Source organism: Melitaea cinxia, chromosome 14 (assembly GCF_905220565.1).
Source record: "Melitaea cinxia chromosome 14, ilMelCinx1.1, whole genome shotgun sequence".
Taxonomy (NCBI): domain Eukaryota; kingdom Metazoa; phylum Arthropoda; class Insecta; order Lepidoptera; family Nymphalidae; genus Melitaea; species Melitaea cinxia.
Window position 1 is genome coordinate 969801 of NC_059407.1, and position 19472 is coordinate 989272.

The following is a 19472-nucleotide window of genomic DNA, read 5'->3' on the forward strand; positions in this document are numbered from 1 at the left end:
ACGACCGCTCTGGTGTAATGTGTGCCGTGTCGACGCTGTAGACCGACGGTCGCGGGTTCCATTCCCGCTCGGAGTGGATATTTGTGTTTATACAAATATTTATTTCGGGTCTGGTTGTATTTCCTTGTGGGTCTACTCACCGTCCTCGGAGAGCATGTTAAGCTGTCGGTCCCGGTTGTTATCATATACACCTGATAGCGATCGTTGGAATATATCCGCTAACCTGCAGTGAAGCAGCGTGGTGGGTTAAGCTCTGATCCTTCGCCTACATAGGGGAAGTCTATGCGCAGTAGTGGGAGATTACAGGCTGAAGTTAATCAGTAGCACAAAAAACTTTTTATATTTCATTCAAAATTCTCAACGAAGAGGTATATAGACGTCATGGTATTAAATTTTTTAAAATAGTGTTTGAGGTATTAATTACAGATACTGGTGATATAGCCTTATAGCAGCGTACGCAAGCAGGTTCGATCTGTACGAGGCAATACAGATTTTTCTTGGATTTTGGTTGTGTTGTGTGTGTGTTAGACTAAGTAATCTGGTGTTTCTTTTATGCTAATCTGGGGTTGGTTCAAAATAAAACGAAAGTTTACGAGTGCCGCAATTATTTATTTTGTACGCTTCACAGAATCCATTCATTAAAACCATTTATTTCATAAAACATGCTACCTAAAGTTACATACAAAAAGTTTACTAGTTTACGTACAAAAAATAACTCTTGCAATAATAAAACACATCTGAGTATGTATTGCTGACTAAATTTTACTAAAATGTAGGCGGCTTGCTCGACACGGGGTTATAGTGAGATCTTAGGTTGGTTAAGACATTTTCAATTGACAAATTTGACTATAGTTGTGGCTGGATTTGTTTTCCAGTATAGTTAAGTTTGTCAGAAAATTGTTTTAATAACAGTTAGTTAACCAAACAATCCCTTGTTGTCTTGTCCATTTAATTGGCATTAGCGAAACTATCTGTACTACCAGAGCGAAATACATAAATCCCAGTTAATATTAACAGCAGTTATTTCGTTCTTAACTATAACCATAAGTGATGCGGTATGTATAGTAAAAACTACGACAAATTTATGACAGACAGAATGACAGATGAGAGAAAGCGATTTATAGAGGGTAAGGATAAGTTTAAGACTACAAATATGTGCATTTTTTATATATTTTTCCAACTTATTTATGTATTTTCCGGATAGTAAAATAATTCAAAATTAAAATTTTAAGTGCGTTTTTTTTAAATTAATTTATACTTGGCACTGGCAGAATGTCGCTAATGGCGATCGTATGCCTAAAATAAAAGAAGAAGAAAAAGAAGCAGAAGGATAAGTTCCTAAGAAAAAAAAAGCTACGAATATCGGCTTTGTAGATGTGTGTACGCAACTTTAATGTAACTACAGTAAGAATGAACAGAAAGATAGCTTCCTGAGTAATCTAGTTACGACACATAAATTCCTACTTGCCTCATTAATCTAAGGTACTCAAGAAAGATGTCTATACAGAGCCCAAATTTTTCACCTTATCACTTACATATACAATGGTCAATTTACTAACCAAATTCGTGACAAGTCAGAACGTAAAGTGCATATCTGAATACCGATAGCAATAACCCGCGTTTTTATACGATTAACTTTTAGTTATTAGGATTTACTCGAACTTTGTATCAGGCAGTAAGTTCGCGCCAGACATCCCGGTTTTGCGCAATCCTCATCCAGCCTACATTGGTTCGATTCTTGTATAGATAGATCTTATTTTATATATTCATAAACTAAACTAAAAATTCACTGGCATTTTGAGTTTTATTCTTATTTAATTTATATATTAAACTAATTTAAAAATAGTAAATGGTACAAGTAAAAAAAATTATATTAAATTTTTTCAGTTCTCATGTAGCTCTAATAAATGAAAATGGTTTACACAAAGAACAAAAAAACACTCAGTTACTAGCTTCACTTAAACAGCTCAAAAGCATAATTCTTTGTGTTTTATATCTTATCACGCCTATCTTGTTTTGTCGTTCTCCTTTAGTCGATAATTGTGATATAATTATGTGATACATTATATAATTATGTGATATATAATGTGATACAATATATGATTGGAATGTTATGTATAACTTAAACTAAAAAGAAATAATGCATTATTATTTGTATAAATAAATCTCTCGCGTGCAACTCACACGAAAATACACGGGAGATGATTTTGAACTAGTAATAGAATAGTTGTAAGATACGACAGTCTTACGAAAGTAGATACGAAAATCTTAGTAAAGGAAGGTGGAAATTTATACGATAGTTTTGTACAAGCAAACCGCCCCGAGTGTAATTCTAAATATAAGAATATAAAACAGTATACATTATACAATGATATATTGAGCAAATTCATAGGAATGTATAATTATCGAGTACATAATACATTCCGTACATGCAATGGAATGTTTTTTATTTAAAAATAATTCAGATTTGAATTGAGTAAAACATTCAGTGTCTTTATCAGTACACACAAAGTAAAAAACATGGTTAAAACGCATAAACGACATCAATCGAAATTCTACTAGAATTGGATAAATAATATTAAAAATTACAGACATATACATATACATATGTATATACATATACATATACATATATACAATATCTCGTTCAAACGGCATGGAAAATACTTTCGAAAAATACTTAGGTGCTACTTACGGTACAAATAAGTTAGTATTTACACTCAATTTGTACACATATCTACTCGGCTTTAATTATGAATAACATCTTTATTTATTACGAACTACTTAAAGATACGGATATTTGGATAGACTCTTTAATCAATTGATAACAATTCACAAAACAAACTTTACTAGGCCTTTTCATCCTACCGTAATACCATCCAATTCACTGGCCTTAATCATGATGTATCGATGAGACAAATTAGAGCTTACTAGAACGATTCATTTTGTGAGGCATTAGACTTTGGTAGTCAGGTCTAGCGGATGGTGCTTAATCCGCTTCAGCTGGGAATAGGCAATTTCTTCTTCTTCACTGGCGGACACTTGGTCACTGATTGATTCTCGATCGTCATTTTCTGGCGCGATCACTTCACTATCGTCTGACCTCCGTCGGGCCGAACTCGACCGATCATCGGACTTAACTGACAAATCCATAGGATTCTCTTGCAACGGAGATTCCGATGTTCTCCTTTCCTTTGGTGGTGAAGGCACAAATTCAGCATCAGATATTACTTCCTCCTGTGGCGTGGGTGCAGCGGATCGTTGTTGTTTAAGGATTTCATCTAAAAGTAATCTTTTAGAATTTTCCGTATTGTTGTCGTCGTATCTTACGTCATTGTTGTTTTCTACTGCCTGCCTTAGCGCCGCATGATCTAGTATATGCCTGGAGTAAATTGGATGGAAACCAGGCGAGAACAGTAACGGATGATTTGTTGGGAAAGGGTGAAAAGGTGGCGGGTGTAAAAACGGCGAATGGGGAAAGTGTGGCATAGAAATATTTCCTAAGGGAAGAGGGAGAAAAGCATCTCTAGGTGAGTTCAATGGTTTGTCCAGGGGGCGAGATTGTGTAATCCGCGAGTTCTCGTCTAATTTCGGAGGTGATAAACTCCGATGTGAATCTGGAGATCCGGAGCAAGGGGCTTTATAATCATCCAGACCTAATAACGCCATTTCTTCTTTAGTCCTAGGTCTTGCGAGTCCAGGAAAAAGGTGGGGAGGAAATGGTGGCGCGAGGTGAGGTGACTGTGGCATTCTAGGTGGGGATTGTGACTGAGCAGCTTGTTGCTGTTCTTGTAAGAGACAGTGTATTTTGAACCAATTTGACCGCCTTCCGTATCTGGAGCCAGATTTGGACATGCCAACCACAAGGCACTTACGCAGTCGACAGGCCTTGCACGCAGTCCTATTCTTTTTGTTGATGACACAGTCCCCATTGTTTTTGCACTCGGTGATTGAGTTTAAGTTGTTGTATGATCGTCCGAAGAATGACTGAAAAGAAAAAAAGAACAAATATTAGAAGAATAAGAAAAAGGAATTGTAATAAATAACAAAATTTATTGGAGTCTTAATTGTTATTGTTGTAGGTTATGTCTTTATTATATTGTTAATATAAATATTGATGATATTGTTGAAAATATAAGTCGTAAATTATATTTGAAATCATTTCATACTATGAAGCGGTCGTCGTGTGTAAAGTCGTATTTACACGGCCTGTTGGTTACAAGTCGAGTGCGTAACATCGAAAGTGAAACCGCCGCCTTACTAACGTAGTGTTTACGGCTTGAGACGCTGCTTCCGTTGGATATAGGCCACAGGTTCGGTTCCAGTCGGCTACGTTCGTTTATATACGGTTTCATTTTTCGACCTTGGATTCGCTTAAATCGTTATGTAATCGGATTCCATTGTTAAGCTTTTTCGGGGTGATCAGAAATAAAAGGAAAAATTAACGATACGTCGAAGGTCGAGGAGTACTTTGAGGTTAGATCTTTGCTTCGGCGTGTGCGAGTAACAAAGGCATATTAATGTAGTGGACGTTGCCAAAATATTCTCGTAACACGGGGTGAATGATAAATCGAGCACGATTGCATCGATCGCGTCATAGATGAGGAATTTAAACTGAAACAATGCCATCTTTAAATCGCGTTTCGCGCGTGATTCGAATCTTACGAATGTGTAAACGCCGTTTGAGATCAAATGTTAGATAGAGTCGGCGCCCGCGCCGCGTCATCGCGTTAGCCGCTTTAAACTACACGGTGACATTCAAAGTATTTTCATTATTATCGGTTATTTTTGTGAGCACTTGTGACTATTGATCAATATTCATTACGGCAGTTGGTTCCATATCTCATAGTGGTAGGTTGAATATCTCAAAGATACGCTGATGTGCAATAATTAACAAATATTTGGTTTATTTTGTAGTAATTAGAAATGTGAGCTAGGATTTAATGGGTACACCCGCATTGCTCTCAATTCCTTTGATTGGTTCAGCCTTTAATGTCCCATTGCTTGACCTCTTTCTTCGTGTAGGAGATCCCAATATCTTTTTAGGATTCCAATAATTTTAGAATATTCGAAATATAAATTAGCATATCTTGTAATCAGGATCTTAAGTCGTCCTACTACTACAATGATTACTCTCATTCTGTTAAAATCTGGTGGAGTAATAAGAATATATTTATAAGTTTGTAGTAATTCAAATCGAAAAGTCCTTTGAAAAGTCGAAAGAAATCTGCCAGTCATCACGTTACGCAGTAAAAGTTTTCCGTCTACCAGATTTCACAAACCCACGACCTGTTGAACCTAAACTCATTCGAACCACAGAGTACGAATATTTTCCTGTTCTACGTGTTAGTTTGATGTTATAATTAATGCATCAGATAAGCCTCAGATGCCCCGGCGAGGTTGTAATTTGCGCATCTGTTTCTTATGTACACGTTTAATTTTCATGTAACTTTGTGTTTATAACAAGAAGTTTTATTTTTATTAGTGAATATAGTCGATATTGTTACAGATAAGCGGAAACTAAAAGCATTTAAACGTCAATTTCGTGTTTATCTTACGTAATAATTTTTTTAATGAGAGTCGTTTTTTTGTTTCCATATAATCGCAAATATAATTAAAATCCATTAATATATATTTTAATATTTTTTTGACGGTTATTTGTTTTAGTTTTTTTTAAGCTTTACAACAGAATGGAGAATAATTGTATTGAAATGGAAAGAAACCCTAAATGTTACATGTTTTTTTTTAAATAAAAAATTAAGACTGCAATACACAAAAAGTCTTTTAGTTGTTGTTCTATCCATTACATACACAAAACAAAGTCTCTCATGAATATAAGTGGTCACATAAAGCTTTATATATTAATCCGTCTACATAATTAATCAACAATTAATCTCGTAAGGTCACGAGGATACACAAAACCGTACGCACGGTGGTGTATTGGCTAATAATATATGCATAATTTTATTAAAACTAAAAGGACGAGCCAAGCAAGTCGCCGTCACCTCTGACCCCGGCGATTGAGCTGAGATTATTGGATGCGTTTCTTTAATATATATATCCTTACTCGTATGAAATTATTATATGTCGTTAACGTACATGTTTCGATATTTTAACGGTTTAGTTAATATTCTAATCGATATTGATTTTGCTGTCAAAGTAGTTATATAAACTATTTTATATATTGTTTTATATCACTTGTTCTGTGAGGGATTTTTATGTATTAAGTAAATATAAAATTTATTTTAGATGATATTTAATTTCATTGTTATATTTTCACTATTTTTCAGTAAGTTATGGTTGGGTTTAATTCCATTTTGTTTTTTTCCTTTAATAGACGTATGCTTTATTTTCGTCATATTGGAGCCTATGAAGCGAAGACGTGAAGAGACATTTATCATGTTCTAATCAGTATGGGATACTAATGCGATATTACCAGTAATAACTCTATAGGATTGTCTATCAAAAAGGTTATAAAATCAAAAACCCTTCTAATACCGCGTAGTCCTTGAGGAACCTTAGAACGTAAAACATGGTCATATATGGTACCATTATTGCAAGCTTAACTATTTATGAATACATCCTATTAGTAGATTGCTTGAACTGTCAAGGTTAATACCGCATTGTATTTAATGGCAAAATACGGTTTAGTTCCATTACTCGTCCACCTGACTGTACTCTACGATGCTTCATATAGAGCCTTATATGTATAGAGATAGGTTCCTAGTACAATCAGGCAGACTAATATAAACTTTAGTACTGCCATTCAGCAATACATTTTGAACGTCTATAAATTATTCTTAATAAATGCACTTCACAGGCTGACTGTATTACCTTTTTTTCCGTTTGTTCGAATATTTACGCGTTCGTCTATACATTACTTTTTATGGTTCCGTTATTATTTATCGACAATAAATGTGCGATGGGATTTAATGGCCAAGCGATAAATTCGTGTTTAGCAAAGGCCTTAATAATCTGAGCTAGTACTCGTTAAGTGTTCGATGTGAAATTCTCGTACCGCGGAATCACTGAAAAAGGAAATGTCAAATACATTAAAGACGGATAATAACATTTATTATAGAAACCCTAATAGCGTCTTTGCACTCGATAAAGATTTGAATTATATCGGCCATTCGATGTATTTTATGTTAAGGATGCGGCTCCGAGTATTATACTGGAGATAATGCGGATTGACGAGGTTCGAGACTTGGTAATCGATTTCATAATCGAGTTTTCGAATGTCACTCGGAGTTGGATTCGAATAAATCCAATATACCACTAGCTGCACTGTGTGATTTCATTCGAATAAACTCTATCCCACGTGGTTTGCACATTTACCGGGATAAGAAAGATTTAAGCGCTATTCATTTTTCTATTACATAATATATGTTAAATGTTCGGTCACTATGAACTATCTGAAATACTACCTACCCACTCCTACCTACTACTACCCTACCTGAGTTTTTGTTTCGCAAAATAAAACTTCCCTCACTAGTTTCTAATTACATCAAAGACATATTTTATAGAAACTAATCATAAGTCTCTAAGCGGCAGAGATCACATCAGACGACCCATTAGTCTGCTCCATAAAAAAACGAAAACAATAATGTTCATTACAAAGTAAGATATAATAAAGGTGCTGAGCAAATTCCGTTCTATCCCATTAGAAGTCCATAAAGTGGGGTATAAAACTTATAGCACATTTTAGTGCTCCCCTTAGTACTCACCTACCGCAGTGTTTGACGTATTTTGGTACATGTACTTATATATACATGCATGATAAATTGCAGGGCCGTTAATAAGATTTTTAAATATGTCATTTTTGGTATATTTTGGGAGAAACTATAGTTAGAGTATGGCAGCGAGAGTTTTGCTTGTTTTTTTGTTTGGGTGTAATGTTGCTTATAAAAGTGACATTATACTATTACTAAGCCGTCTGCAACGTCGTCGAAACATTGGAAGTTTAAATAAGCGGTAAGTGAAAACGTCGATATTGACCTTGAAAGCGAACTCATATATTGTACTTTGAATAATTGTTACTTTGATAGCAGGATTTGATAGGATAAATATAAAAAAGGAAAAATCAATAAAATCAAAAACGAGTTCATTCGAGTGGGCTAAAAAAAATCAATCATCATTTTACAAATTAGCATTTGTTTTTAATAAATTAATTATACTTAAAGTTTCATGATAGTTAATATGTATATAATCTATTAACATGATTACGTACTTTCTCTAAGTAAAATCTAAACTAGTTTTTAGCCGGCTGCAAAAAAGGAGGAGGTATACGGTCGAATTGAGCAACCTCCTCCTTTTTCCGTTATATATTATGTATGTCCAGGGATAACTTCGTCGTTTTATGAACCGATTTTGATAATTCTTTTTTTGTGGGAAAGGAGATATCACAAGGGTAGTACCATCATAAGGAAATCAGAGTCTGATGATGGCCTCCCAGCGAAATCGAGAGGAACCCTCGAAAATCGTAGTGACGACTAGTGCGTTTGTTAATTTTTTTTTCTTCTACTTACGTTGTATAACTTGTTGATGTAATTGAAGTCGGTTTTTTTCGCTTGCGAGCAAACATAATTATGTTTATTAATAAAATTCTTACAAGTTCTTGTGCTACGCATATGTTATTAAGTAACTAATGTTAAACGATAATTCAGCGCCGTGTTTCCGTAATGTGACATCTGCACAAGTCCACCTTGAATATCACAACAAATAGATGCTGATATCATAAATCTCGGGGATCGAATAAATAATCCATTAGTATAATGGGTGTGACTTGAAGCAGCAGTATGTATATGAAAATACCGTAATGAACGAGTTGATACTGTAGGTAACTAATAATTTTGCCTCTTGATTTATTATTTTCTATGTAATTGGCAACCTGATCTATCTTGTAAACTTTTTATTTTTATTTCGGTAGTTTGACAGAAATACTTAGCTTAGCTTAAAAGAAGTGTGTGTAATAGAGAGTCTTGTTTTAGTATTGTTATGTATCTTTTTTGTATACTTTGTAAGTGAATTGTATGATAGTCGGGTCAAAAGTATTGGCGTTGTATTTAGGTTTTGAATTTTCATATAATAGTTTATCCTAATTAAAGTAATATCCATTGAATAATAATTTAATAGGCTGGATGAGAATGGCGGAAAACCGGGATGTCTGGCGTAAACTTGGGGAGGCCTATGTCCAGCAGTGGACTGTAATAGGCTGAACTAACTGACTGAATGTCTTTTAAACATAATACTGATACTTTGATACTAACATTAATAAACTTTAAAAAAAATGTGATAGTTTACCATTTTGTATTTATGAATGAGAAAAAAAATTATGTTACAAAACATGACCCAATTTTTGGCAATATTGACAAATTGTTCGCAAACATCAGGGGCGTCGAACATAAAGAAATTATAACGAACAAAAACAAAACACGCGTGAGAACATTCCAGAAGACGACCTCTAATCTTCAGTAGTTCTTCAACATTCGAACAAACAATCGAAGTTTAAACTTTTAAACACAAATCATAAAGTCGCCAATCGATTATCCGTTATTTTTGACGGTCGAATCGATGCAAGTGAAGATACGGGACGTCAGTTCTCGTTTTCATTCAAAGGCGCTGACCTGAACGGATTCTCGATGTTTTGATTACGCTTGACATTAGGATACAATCGATTATTCGTGTAATGTGAGTCGATGCTGTGCATTACTGCTTCTGATATTTCGATATCCGGTTTCGATTTGAAATTGGAACGTTTGTATCGTAAATATCGTTTTAGTGACGTGGAGATTCCAGTGTCATCATTTTTCGTCTGTTTTTTTAAATACTGTTATTGAATTTGTCTATAGTGCCATAATGTCGTAGTTGTCAGAGAAAACTATTTACTAATAGTGTAGATTTGATTCCCGCAAATATGTATTGTTGGTAAGAGGCATATGTTAGTTTTTATCGGGCGTTTCTGTTTGTGTTGTGTCTGTTTCCGGATTCCATTTATGTGTGTGTATTTATTTATTCTCGTTAGATGAGCTTTATGTAGTAGATATTAAACATACTGCTAGTTATCTAGACAGAATTTTAGTAAAATATTTAAGTATATACCTAATAATATGCGACTAGTCATCATACCGTTATGACATTACACAAGCTGGACATCGTTGCGTAATTATTTTAATACTTAACGTGATATTCATTCTAAGATATACATATATTTAATAAATAATGAGCATTCTATGTCATACCGAGTAAGCTGAAAATACAGACACGTGACTCTTATCTTTACATCCGATTTAATTACCAAAGATATATGCCATTAAATATACATCAACACACATTGTAGGGCTGAGATCAAACTCTTTATACAGGTCGGCCTTGCAAAGCGATGAAGTATTTATACGCTGTTTAATGTATTGTAAGCCTATGTCAATACAAAGTATAAATACATCTGTTTAAACAGACGCAAATCCGCCTATCAATTGTCATAAATCAAAGTTAAGTCACTATTATGGAGTCGCTCGCGCAGTCGCTAGGAGTCATTCGTCAAAATGCCACTTGTCACAATAAAGTACTTAAGGACGGCTATGGACATAAGACACGATTCCCAGATATGTGATTGATAATTTTGAATTACTTTTACATAATCAATTGAGAAATAAATTTGGTTAAGTAAATGAGAATAAAAACCAAAATAAGAAAAATAAATATGCTTAAAAGTTAATATTAAATAATAAAAAAAATGATCTTTACTGGTAAAAGGTAAATTGATCACTAAAATTCCGGAACAGTAAATAATAAAAACGTAGCTAAGTAAAAAATTTACCTAAGTAATTTTTTATCAGACGATAAAAAGACAATTTCAACAAATACAGCCCATCTGTAACTCCGCAAGCCTGTGCTCGCCCTTAGGTAATTCACGTTACAAAGGGACTAACTAACGTCGCGTACTCCGCATTTCGTGACGTGAATAAAAATTATCGCCATGCTCCAATAAGTCGATCGGTTTGCCAACAGTTGCGTCCGTTGACAGTTTCATAACGCCGGTAAGACAATGACAATCATTAACAACTGACCCACTATTAAACGAATTTCAACTCTAAGTCCTGTCACCGTTCTGGATTCTAATCTGATATTCCTTTAACGGAAGACGAATGGAGGATACGAGATTGGAGCGGATTCAAATCAAATCGTGTCGTCAGAATCGAAACGAATCGATTCGAGCCGTGAATGGTATTGCTGATATTGTTTCAATATGCTGACGGCCGTCGCGTCAAATGAACCGATTGATTTTGATCCAAATTTTTTTAATTAGCCATTTTCGTTGCAAGGTCCGTGATAATGTTTTATTTAATGAAAAGAAACGACAGGTGCTCACGAATTTATATAAGCTTTTATAACATATAATAAAGTTGATTACTAAGCACGCGTCAATATTGATACTGTTGGTTTAATGAGAAAAATAAACAGCGCGATATTCACCTGCAAATGTTAATGGTGATATGTAACATTTGAATATTTTTATTTTCTTGCAAACAGAAATAGAACTAAAGCAATTGATTTCGTTAATGAGTATAGCGCGGAGCGCGCTCGTAGGTAGCTTGCGCAAAACTCATTAAGGGCATAAAACCGCTAACGTTAAACAGCTGAACGCCCAATTAAGAATAAAGTAACAATCCGATTAATTCAGTCTCGTCCGAGGCCATTAAAGGCGAGACTTTTGTTTTATTTGAGGTTGAAACTAATACGGGTGACAAATTACGGAGCGAAGCGGTGCCTTTTAACTACTGAGCTCCGCGCACAATGGCGGCACGGCGCCACGGCTGATTGTCCCCGCACAATACGCGATTACACACACAGATAATCGCAGAAAACCTTTAAAAACAAATTAGTAGCCATGATTTATTACGGGCCGGTTGAGAAACGAGACCTCTCCACTTTAGCCCAAGTGTTGCCGAACTTTTCCGTTCGCGTGCACTACTGTAATTTGAATTTGCTCCAAATTTGAATATAATTTGCCGCTGACGGTCGTGCGACCGTCGGATGGTCGCAGAAAGCATCCGGATTTGCTAAACGCCCTTGGCTTCTTAATCTGACTTGAGATGCGATTTCATGGTATTGTTGGCAACATAATGGTCATAATTAGACAAAAGCGAACAAATATACAAATTATTGTTGCAATCCATAAACCGATTTACTTAATTTCATCTTTGAGCTTTACTTTTGCTTACCAAAGAAAATTTTTGACATAATCCAATACAAAATGTATCAAAATTCTGTCTTCACTAATCAAAATCACAGATAGACAGATCACACAAACAAGGCGTGAAACTATATAATTGTGTTTGCTCGCAAACGCAAAAAACCGAATTCAATTACATCGACAATTAATACAAAGTAACTAGATGAAAAAAATTAACAAACGCACTAGTCGTCACTACAATTTTCGAGGATTTCCCTCGATTTCTCTGGGATTCCATCATCGGATCTTGGCTTCCTTATTATGGTACCATATTTGGGATTTTTTCTTATCAACACAAAAAGGAATTATCAAAATCGGTTTATAAATGGTATATATATATATATATATATATATATATATATATATATATATATATATATATATATATATATATATATATCGATCGAATCGAGTAACATCCTCCTTTTTTGAAGTCGGTTAAAAAACTAATACATCAAAAAGACGAAACTCATCAACATGTATTAAGACAACATTAAAAAAAGTATCGTTATTACCCAAGCGATCATACACTGAATGACGTACGAACGTAGAAAATAGTAATTTCATATGAGCTCGTAATTGGAGCAGTGCTGGATGGTCACACGTTTTTGCTCATGTCCATCAATCACGCCGTACGGGACCCGGTAACTGCGCAGCCGACCGACAAAGAGACGCTCTTTCAATGTCAATAGTGATTATTACGATCAACAACATATTCAAGAAACTTTTAATCGAATGATTATTTGAATTATTCCTTTCTATAATCATGCAATTAATGATTATCCAGGGTAATGATTTTCGAATCAATCACTGCGCTAAGATTGAGATGTATATTTCATTTTAAAAGTAATAATATTATTATATTAGTTGATATTTTTAAGAGTGGAAATTTTGGCTTCTTTTTTAATAAAAAATAACAGGATAATAAAATGTGTTGAACTCCTCATAAGTTATTTTGTCCAATAGTTACATATGTTGTAAATGATCAATTCGAAACAGAGAATCAAGTATAAAACATGGGTAAATGACGAAGTATAAACACACATTTGAAATGATTATTCCATAGCCTTGGTACAATTTTATGCAGCGTTGATCTGTACTGTTCTTTTTCTTTCTTGTCGTTGTCTTAGTAACGCATTACACACTTTTTTATACATAGCTTTAAACAAATAATAGTTGAAGTTGTAACAAGTATTCAAAAAAACTAATATAAATTATGTTCCTTCGTAACACAATCAAAAGAGACTGCGCATAGTTATTAAAATGTATTACAACACTACGTTACACGCATTGAAAATATAATTACGTTAAATTTTATAATATCGTAATGGATTTTTTTCTTATGTTTTAATAATTTATTACGAACGAATGACTCGGTCAATTAGTTTGATGGTTGGTTATATTCTCCGTAATTTTTCTGTAGGTCAATAAAGATATTGTACATGTTTCCAAGGTTAGGTCATTCGAATAGTTTCTATGACTCGAAATTGATATGATATTCAGTTTTATGTATATTTTTCTTTTTCGTCTAATATGTTATTGATATCGATATTTAGGAATAATTAATTTTATTATTCAAGGATCAATTTAAAAGGTGATCTTTAGTTTTTGTTCATAACTAATTTGATGATTAATATTGTTTAATATTGATTCGATATTCTTATGCATATTCTAGAATCTCAGTAATGTCAATCGTATTTTTATTATTTTAACCTGTAAGACATAAAAAGTTTCCGCGATCCAATTAGGTACAAAAACCTACATGTTATTACCGACCAGTAGCGTACAAAAAGGTTTAATGTTCGTAGCTTTTTTTCATTAAAATTAGAACTACAGCACAAAAAATATCACTTACAAGCTATTACCGTATAATTTGATTCAATTCAAAAAAGTTTTTCAACTATTTCGATACAAATTTCGTCTGTATTTTACGGCCTCTGAACTTGTTGGTCAATAGGAGTCAAACCATGACCAACCTTTCCGTTTCCATTGAGATCGCAAACATATCATTTAATCATTATAATCAATCAAAATCATCTTTGAAGTGTGTTTTTTTTCGCCCTACATCAGGCCTTGATTTTGTAACATTAGTTTTAAAGATTGATTATTAAAGAAAATCGACATATGAAATGCCAGTTCAGGGTTTTTACTTAGTTTTGTTTTGGGTTTAAATTAATAATTAATTGCAAATGTTCGGTTTAATGTCAAAATTTCGAAATATGTAATTCAAATTTTATTTAAAATTTGTCTGCAGCTATTAGGGCCAGTTTTATCAGAACTGATAAAAATTAAGTACATAAGTTACAAATGGATTTTATCTTCAAGACGTAAAACACACCTCTACGCCTGTTTTACATCAAGTAATAAAATAATCCATAATTCACAGGATGTCATAGAAATATCTGATGGATAAAGTGAAGTTTGATGGCAAAAACTTTTTTACATTCATCAGATAACTTTATCAATAGTTAATGACTGCGTTACATTTTTGAAAAGCAAATTTCCAAATTACAGATACCAATAAGTTTGACTTGCATAAAATCTTCTTGATCAAATCTACTTTTGAGTTCTTGATACAAATATTTTTATTTTGTAAAGGGGTTAGGTTTCCATAACATGGGTTAAAGATTAAATAAAATGGTATCATTAAATCGGGGATGTTACGTAGTCGATTGACCGAGTTTCCTGCATCCTGCGACAGTTGTGACGCAAACACCATTGTCGCTGTTCCAGTTGATAAAATTGCGTGGTTTACGTAAAAGATGCTTACCTGCTTTGCATCGTCAATGATGTTAGTATTTTGTTTATTTTATACTTTGCTATAGGGGGCTGTAGTAAAATATAAACTTGAAGTAAATTTCATTTGCCTCGCAAATTAGCATAGTTTGTCGTACTTTTGCCCTTGCTTTCTGCTCCGCGAGTTATCTATTCCCGCTTGAGTTTGGGCGTAACATATATTTGTTATTTATATGTATACGTATCGAAAAAAAAAATTTTGCTAACAGTCGCCTGTTACCTATAACACAAGTATTAAGTTAAGATATAAAAAATATATATCAAAGTTTATTACGCGTTACTTTGTTAGGACCCGTCCCGTGTCCGTGTTCTCTCACTTGCTATGTTAAGTTAGCGATAGTAGCTAATTCATCTACTTCTTTGTAAGTGGTTAAATTTTTATGAAATAATCTTAAAAGGACGTACATTACGTGTTAATTTATGCATCCTACGATCAAAACAATACTATTCTCATTTATTTCGCCTCAGCAAAAAAACTATAACGGGCGTATTGCGTGAACGAGTTATTCAAGTGCATCTCCCGGAGAAACAGTGTTCATTAAATGTACAGAAGATATTCATTTTTATTTCTATATCTTTCGTCTATAATAAGGTATATATTTGTATGTGATAATTATCAATTAATCGACAGGGATTCGGAATCGACTAATTGCAATTAATATTGGGTCGGGGATCATATATTGATACCTGTTTATTGACTTCAAGTCGCTTCATATTAACCTTTGGTATTATTATTAAAAATATTTTTTTCTATCCAATTTTTTTACTCTCGTAAATTTTTTATGTATCCGTAATGGAATTTTAAAATGGAATAACCATTCTTAAGCCGGATAAATTTTTTGACTACTTTTCTTTCTCAAAATTTTTGTATTTATGCCTTTCAAATAGCATTTACGGTAAAATAAAAGTTTTGGGCAATTTACATTATGTATTAGAACAAATATTAAAAGAAACTCTTTTTTTGCTTACTACGACGGTCTGAAAACGCCTTAAGACCTTGATACAATTATTTGAAAGTTACACAAAACGATTTTCCACATCGTTTCCATTTGTTAATAGTTTTAATGATTTTGATAAAATTGATTAAAAATGTGTTTCTTTTTCACCTTGACCTTTTATATCTACGTAATTAACCGTAATTGAGAAATTTGATTTCAATTTATTTATTTATTAACTGACTTAAAAAAAAGAGAAGGTTTTCATTTCGACTGTATTTTTTGTGTATTTCATGACTTTTTACTGGAATTACCGATTATATAATTTTTTTAATTATTATTCGAAACTGATGCTTCTTAAGTGGCCTCTTTTGTATTAGAGCAAAATCTGACAAGTTCTACAAGCGTACGGCTCACCTGATGGTAAAACGATTCCGTTGCGTATACACATCTGCAACACTAGAAGCATCTTAAGTGCCTTGCCGACCCTATGACCGATTCCTCCCAGGAGCTCTGGTGACGTTATTCACCAACAGGAGCTTTAGAACAGTATTATTTAGCTGTGATCTTCTGTAAGGTCGAGGTCGAGGAAATTACCTACTGTGCCCTACCTCAGTTCTGATATCGACTGCTTACGTAAATAAGTTCCCATTTTATAACTCGTCGTTGTAAGATGTAGTTCGTTTTATTACGTACATAGAGAAAGAGACCTATGCCCAGCACTGGGATATTACAGGCTGAAGCGTTAGAATTCCTAAGATAAAAGGTAAAGACGACACGTTTTCTAAAACTTTACTGATTTTTTGTGCAATTTTCTTATTGAACTTTTTAAGGAATAAAATAACATTGTTTTTTCATCCGTTCTTTAATTTATCACTTAGCAACACATTAAGCAATTCATTCAGAGATATTTGTCCAGCGCAAGAGACAGCAAGGACGTAATACGTTCTCAGAGAGAGGCCATGGTAGAACGAACAAATTCAATACTGGGGCAAGTATCCCAATGGGGTGATTGCAACCTGGTCACGTCCAACGCCGCTAAAACGCAGGCTTGTTTGTTCTCCTCCAAACGGAGTCCTTTCAACTTGACTCCTACTTTCCGTGGTATACCTGTCCCTGTGTCCGATACCCTCGACCTCCTGGGCATAGAGTTGAATTCTAACCTCAACTTTGGCAATTACATTGAGTCCAAAGCGCAAACTGCGGCCAGAAAGCTTGGCATCTTAAATAAGGTTAAGCGATATTTCACGCCTGAACAGCTTCTGTACAAAGCTCGAGTCCGATCGTGCATGGAATATTGCAGTCATTTGTGGGATGGCTCAGCTAAATATCAACTCGCCACACTGGACTCAGTGGAACGCAGAGCCAAGCGGCTAATCGGTAATGCCAGTTTGGTGAAATTTCTTCACACTCTGGCTCACCGAAGAAAGGTTGCCAGTCTAACGGTCTTTTACAGGTTGTACTTTGGGGAGTGTGCCCTGGAGCTGCACGAGCTCATACCCCCATCTCCGTTCTTCCATCGGACTTTCAGACGTACCGCAGGCTTTCATCTCTACCTGATTGATATACCTTTCATACGTACAAAGCGCTTCGAATTATCTTTTTTAATGCGCACAGCCAAGGAATGGAATTCCCTGCCGGCATCTGTATTTCCGAGTTCATACAACCCGAATTTTTTTTTTTATGTCACTAGGTCGGCGAACAAGCGTACGGCTCACCTGATGGTAAGCGATTACCGTAGCTTATAGACGCCTGCAACACCAGAATCATCGCAAGCGCGTTGCCGACCCAATACCCAATCCCCCCAGGAGCTCTGGTCACCTTACTCACCAACAGGAACACCATACTGCTTGAAAACAGTATTATTTTGCTGTGATCTTCTGTAAGGTCGAGGTACTACCCCAGTCGGGCTGCTCCATATTTTGAGCAGGAAATTCCTGCTATGCCCTACCTCAGTTAAATATGTTTAAAGCATATAAGAATATGTTTAAAGCGCGAGTGAACAGGCTTCTTCTGGGCGAACTCGCTCCATCTTCGACCTGGTCTGTGCTCTAGAGCTAGACTGAGGTCAAGAGTAAGCCCATAACATAATAAAAAAAAATATTCTTATTTATATGGAAAAAAGAATAATAGGTACAATTATATTTTTAGTTTTGGTTTTTCCGGTTCAAATTATTATTATTTTTTTATTGATTTTATTGAATTGTTTAAATTATTTGTTAAATTTAATGTTATTTGTATACAAAAATCTGTAGATAGAGGTAAAATTTGTGATTAAGTTAACTAACGCATTGGGTTCACTGTAATGTTAGTTTTAAGTTTTTTATGCATAAATAAATAAATAAAAAATATATATACATATATTTATTGTCAGACAAATAATTAAAAAGAAGAACAATCGAGTTAAAAATAGTACTTAGTAGGTAGTCTTGTTGGCGCGAAATAATTTTAATTTATAGGCTAAATTACTGATGATACATTATAAAAATTATACATATCATATTCGTTAAAAGATTATCCTAACCCCTAACGTCGCAGACGACGACGTTGACGCAGCGGTCACGGTACTAACTGTTGCGTCTTTCGCGAGTTCTAACTCGGACTAAAGCAATTTAATAGGCGATAAGGGTGTTTGGATTGGACTGCGTTTGTGCTTGTATTGTGGGTATACCCAGCTCTCCGATAGAGGAGTTAATCCAAGTGGAGGCTTATTATTTATTTACGTAATTGTAACGCGTTGACGCTTACCTTACAACCTTCGCACGTAAAAGCACCGAAATGGAACCCTGCCGCTGGCTCCCCACACACTTTGCACTTTTGATTCATCTGTAACAAAGATAATTGAAATTATTATAAACGTAATTTGATACCGAAACACAATTTACGATAAAAAAATTATTACTCTAGCGAATGAGTACATGAAAAATACAAATAAAGAAGAAGAGTGACCTATATAGCGATGTTGACTATTATAAATAACTTTTTCGACAAATTTGAAATTAAAGTTACTTAGAAGTAACTACTTCATAATTTATTTGACGTTTTTTTTTTAATTTGACTAAAACATTAAGTATTATGTTATAATAAAATCTAAACAAAAACTTTAATATTAATACATGTATATTTCCTTTAAGGATGTCCAGTTAGCAATAATACCCCTCGCTGTTTGGGATAATTTGAAAATAATCATTGATTTGAGTTCGTAATTGAATCGTCTTCTGGGTAAGTAGGTATTTCATCAATTTAATAATAATCTGACATCGTACTTCAAATTAGTTTTATTAATATTGTATGCCTGATTTTAACTTTTTGTACAACATTTTTTTTTATTTTAATAAACATTTCGATCGTGTAAAAACTCTTTTAGTTAATAAAAAGCAGTCTGAAATTTGATTTATGGTTGGGGTGAATGTATGTTTTGATTTAATTTTTCTTCTTCAGTATCCCAAATTAATATAATTACTTAGAAGGAAATCTTTATTTCGACAATACAAGGAGACTGTAGT

At 34.1% G+C, this 19472-nt stretch overlaps 1 protein-coding gene across 1 annotated transcript; it reads right to left on the reverse strand.

The window, feature by feature from the left end:
• Nucleotides 1-2955: 2955 nt before the first annotated feature.
• On the reverse strand, nt 2956-18867 carry LOC123659657 (knirps-related protein-like). Its single transcript, XM_045594855.1, has 2 exons — nt 18715-18867; nt 2956-3987 (listed from the first exon to the last, which is right to left on the reverse strand). Exons 1-2 carry the CDS (start codon nt 18790-18792, stop codon nt 2956-2958), a joined length of 1110 nt encoding a protein of 369 aa, XP_045450811.1. The 5' UTR covers nt 18793-18867.
• Nucleotides 18868-19472: the final 605 nt, after the last annotated feature.

Bases quoted from the DNA above. Each gene is read 5' to 3' on its own strand.
- LOC123659657 (XM_045594855.1), bottom strand. From the start codon at position 18,792: ATGAATCAAAAGTGCAAAGTGTGTGGGGAGCCAGCGGCAGGGTTCCAT. The intron at 3,988-18,714 runs GTAAGCGTCAAC...TTTTCTTTTCAG, and splicing joins TTACGTGCGAAGGTTGTAAG to TCATTCTTCGGACGATCATA.